The sequence below is a fragment of the Lichtheimia ornata genome (assembly GCF_029851405.1).
Source record: "Lichtheimia ornata isolate CBS 291.66 chromosome Unknown scaffold00267, whole genome shotgun sequence".
Classification (NCBI taxonomy): Eukaryota; Fungi; Mucoromycota; class Mucoromycetes; order Mucorales; family Lichtheimiaceae; genus Lichtheimia; species Lichtheimia ornata.
This window is the reverse complement of record NW_026695586.1, coordinates 1-4,752: the sequence shown is the minus strand read 5'-3', so window position 1 is coordinate 4,752 and position 4,752 is coordinate 1. Positions and strand designations below refer to the sequence as shown.

At 42.7% G+C, this 4,752-nt stretch overlaps 2 protein-coding genes across 2 annotated transcripts; one reads left to right on the top strand and one right to left on the bottom strand.

Annotated features, from left to right (window-relative positions):
• Positions 1–2,476: 2,476 nt before the first annotated feature.
• Positions 2,477–3,570, bottom strand: O0I10_013142 (uncharacterized protein; the record flags this gene model as incomplete). Its single annotated transcript, XM_058492969.1, has 7 exons — positions 2,477–2,571; positions 2,623–2,671; positions 2,732–2,871; positions 2,939–3,286; positions 3,351–3,387; positions 3,446–3,470; positions 3,560–3,570. 7 exons carry the CDS (start codon positions 3,568–3,570, stop codon positions 2,477–2,479), a joined length of 705 nt encoding a protein of 234 aa, XP_058336266.1.
• Positions 3,571–3,702: 132 nt separating this feature from the next.
• On the top strand, positions 3,703–4,116 carry O0I10_013141 (uncharacterized protein; the record flags this gene model as incomplete). Its single annotated transcript, XM_058492968.1, has 1 exon — positions 3,703–4,116. The coding sequence occupies one exon, from the start codon at positions 3,703–3,705 to the stop codon at positions 4,114–4,116; it is 414 nt and encodes a 137-aa protein (XP_058336265.1).
• Positions 4,117–4,752: the final 636 nt, after the last annotated feature.

Here is a 4,752-nt window from a genome sequence, read left to right as displayed (position 1 = left end):
AGTAGGCTCTCGACTTAGTAAAAATCCACCCAATTTGGGTAGTTTTTCCCTCATAACATGGGCGCATTTGATTCGATTAAGTTCGGGTTTTTTCCCAGATTTCGTATTGCGGCGTCCATATGTGACCAAATTTGGAGGAACATCGGAGTACGTTTTTTACATCGTATGCCGATATGGTCAATTCAGTGAAAAGGAGACGTTTTTATTTCGGCGATTTCTTGCCAATCAGAGGTCGGAGATACAAATGGTTACCAGCAGTGGATTGTCGAGGTCCGAATGTATATATGGGTAAGGTTTTATGAAGAACAAGCGACATTCACAACTTTTTGCAGTGCGTAGAAATGTGGTCCCCTATCTTTTCATTCAACCCGCTATTCATACACACTATTCCTTTTACACCATATCCCCATCCAATGATAATACACATAGCGAGAGAGAAATATAGTACGAAAAAACTTTTATTCATTCAAAAGCCACAAAAAACTATACTATGAACATCTACACGCGCTGTAGCAGCGAGCTTGAGACGAGCACACGTACCTCTTATTGCCAGAAACAACCATAACAGGAGCTACGAGACAATGTACAAAGGCCGAACAGGATCATTTTCTAGCTTACCTCGGCATACAATACTTGAGTAGATCGAAGGGACAACAAGTATCTAAGCAAGTACAAAACAATCAGCAGTATACTCCATTAACATACCTTTGATACATGATAACAACCAAGAAAGGTACTCTAAGTCAAAAGAAAGGTACGTTAGAATGATGTATGATAACGCGTGTTTGATGCTTTATACTCACTCTTTGCAGCAACGCCAACGATGGTACAAACAGGTTACTGTTTAACTTGCAGCGACACCACCATTTGATAGATCGACAAAGCCATGGAAGTAAAACGAGGGTGCATGTGACTAAGGAACGAGTGTGAGTAGATGAAGTTTGGGCTTCGTAGCAAGATGTGTATTTACCTGGAGTCGAGAAAAGTGAAGTAGAAAGCAAAAGAAAGACGCGTAAACAAATGCCTGTGACCCCCTTGCTTATAAGCAAAAATCGGAGAAATGGGTTCACTTGGCGCTCAGCTCTTGTTCTCATGCTCTTGCTAGCATCTTGGGTTATTTGTGTAAAGGAAGTTGTATAACGATTCATCGAATAAACCGCCCATCCCTATGGCTTCCCTATCATATTTCCAGTTGCATCGCTTATCATTCAATCATCCAGCCATTACCAATAATTTCGTTCGTTCCAGCAGGTTACATACCTCGTGTCAGGCCTCAGCAACAATGTTGATGACCCACCTTCTCGCAAGCCCTTTACCTACAAAAATAAAAACCATCCTTCAAAAACAAGGTATACACTTCTCTCTTATCTCCTTGGTAATGCGCCTTGTTTGTCGAACCCCGTTATATCCCCCGATTTTCAACTTTGAAAATTGTCCGCCTTTTCAGTCTCCAGCTTATTTTCTCTTCTCCATTCCTCTTTTCAACGTGCCCATCTCGACCGTGTTCTGCCAATCGACAACCTCTGTGCAATTCATCTACTTCTTGCCATCATGTCAAGCCCACAATTAAGTTGATCCAGTACGTTTTGGCTCCATGGCAACGTAATGGGGTGCCAACTGCTTGTTCACTCTATTACAGCACACGCTTACTCGACACCACACACACCCCGTTATTCACACAATACACCCACTCGCTCTTTTTCACCACCTTCAGTCGTCTCAATGTCAATCGTGAACGCTTCCATTAGCTTCTCCATCGCCGTGTCGTCATGAATCTCCTTGTTTATTATACCAAGTTTGCCCTGAAGGTTTATTGTATCCACGCAATAGCACATTGTATATACTAGCACCTTTGTTATCATACAAAGACAGTTGAATGAAAAGATAGGGGACCACATTTCTACACACTGCAAAAAGTTGTGAATGTCGCTTGTTCTTCATAAAACCTTACCCATATATACATTCGGACCTCTACAATGCGTTGATGCTAACCATGTGTATTGCCGACGTCTGATTGGCAAGAAATCGCCGAAATAAAAACGTCTCCTTTTCACTAAATTGACCATATTGGCATACGATGTAAAAAACATACTCCGATGTTCCGCAAAATGTGTTCACATATGGACGCCGGAATACCAAATCTGGGAAAAAAGATCCGAACTTAATCGAATCAAATGCGCCCGTGTTATGAGGGAAAAACTACCCATATTGGGTGGATTTTTACTAAGTCGAGAGCCTGCTTCTGCCAAGTGGGGAAAAATGTTGCCGTAACGAGGCTATGATTACCTACTATGTTCTTCGAGCTGCTCCAAATACGCTGGTGCAATCCCGAAACTCCGACGGCCGCTGGATTACCAGCTATGGGCATTTCTTTTTTAATCAATCATATATGCAGCAACTTTTAATCTATTCCATTACTGCTTCTAACGTGACTGCAATGTACTTAGTAGAACAAATAAATGTCTATGGACTTCGTTTATTGGCCTCTAGGGCGTTTTCTATGAGAGTCAGCTGTGTATTCACCTGATGTGTCATCATCATCCTCGGTATCGGTTTCCCATTGCGTATTATCTAACCATTGACTTAGCTAATCATTGTAGATTTTTCAGTCAATTCACTTACCATTGAACTCCGAATCATCGTGATCCAAATCGCTACGTTCCCGTTTGACCTCTGTATAGATGAATTCTTAATCTGTATCATCCGAAGAAGTAATCTTGTCAAAGGATACTTCTTTTAATGCCTTGATAATGCCACCCCAGAGGTTCCCAGCATGCTTGCGACGGAAAATGAACTCGACAAGACGATACTTCATGATCGGAGCTGTTCTGTGGCGGGCCTTAATAATGGACTTGATGCCATTCCAGGTTCCTAAATCATATGACGAATTATTAGCATATAACAACAAGATCATGATTGTATGTAGTACTTTACATACCGTCGATGGTATTTGTATGAACACCAGCTGCAGTCTTGAACTCCTTGGCGTGGTTGACAATCTCATGGCGGTAGCGTTTGCTAGGAATACGTGCGAGACCATTGTACCCCTTCCAACAGTCCGTTCGAATTTCGCTATCTTCTTTGATGTAATTACTCAAGATGAGGTGCAAAGTATCCTTCTTGCGATCTTCGACGGTTGTCACAAAAATCTTGCGTTCAGGAGTACGCTCGACACCGCCAACAACCCACACACCTTCAACACGATGGCCTTTGTGGCTTTTACGCTTCCCAAACTTGAATTCATCCACTTCGACAATGATGCGGTTGCCATCTTCGTCAATGCCACCTATAACAGACATTATGTTCAATACATGATTACACATACGTTCTTACAAGCGATTGTCACCTACCAACAGATACATCTTCGTTATGGTAAACGTCAATAGGCTAAGTGCCAAATTAGACTTGCATTGAAACATCGGTCGCTTTATTTGTTATACGAGACATCTTTATACACCGAGTCGATATATCTAAGACATGATACAATATGATAGCACCGAGGATAATAACATAGGAATAATGACAATGATAATGATAGCAATGATAATGATGTAATTACCCGATGGGCATGAAAGTATATAAGTAGTGATATGGTATAGGTTAATAAACATCAGTTCCAAGATACTTTTCTTAGTCTCTTTTTATTGAATCTTTTATCGTGCCCCTCACATTTTTTTATCTTGAGTTTTGATACACCTTACCATGTCCAACAACAACGAGAACCAACCTATGGAGGATGTCAACATGACGGAGGCTCCTGCTCCCGCTCCTGCTGCTCAACCTTCTGGCTCCAACAACAATGCTCCTGCAGCTAACAACAACAATCAGCATCAACCTCAACCCAACAACAATCAACAGGATCAGCCTCAGGGTGGACCTACCGATAATCCTTGGGTGCCCGATGCCTCTGATGCCCTCAACATTGGTGATTTGCTTGGTGATTTGTCGCCTGGTGCGACCCCTGAACAAGTCATGTCGGCATTGGAACAGCAAATTCTAAGGCTTGATGCCACACTTACCGACTTGGCTACTGGTGACAACCAAAGACATTTCTCGATGGTAACTCGTCGCCGTGATGAATTGAATGAACGCTTATCTACATTGAGACCCATGTAACAATCCTGATAATGAGGGATCTGGTACTAATGCTACCTCTAATATTAACCAAAACACATTGGTCCCACGCTAATTGCCAGCTTTCCAATTCCATGGTGGTGCACGCCATGCCAAACACAAAGCTCGTTTTGACTCTGCTCAGTCATTTCTTGAAGAATTTCGCACCGTATTAGAAGGACACAGCCTTGACATTGAACAGCACTGGCGTCGCTTGATGCCACTTACCGTCAACTCGAATAGCCGTGCTTGGTTGCGTGAGGTGATGGGTAAGGACAGTGTGACCAATTGGCAATCATTCTGCAATGAAATCATCAAACAGTACTCTCCACCTTATACGATGTTTTATCGTCGCTATCGCCTACGTACCATGAGACAAGGTGCTGGTGAGCCCTTGCGACAGTATTCAACCAAGTATCAAGAGTATGCCGTTAAAACCGGTATTGCCAACAACCAGGAGCTTGTATTCAACTACTTGTGCTCTCTTCATCGTCGTTATCGTAAACGATCTTGGTCTCTTGTCCACAACAATTACGGTGAGAACATTCCGGACGGGGTTGGTTATGTCAACGGGTAGTTGGGCCCCTCCCCACCACCCAAATTTCAAATTCAGTCAGCTCTTTTATTCTGCCCAGCCCA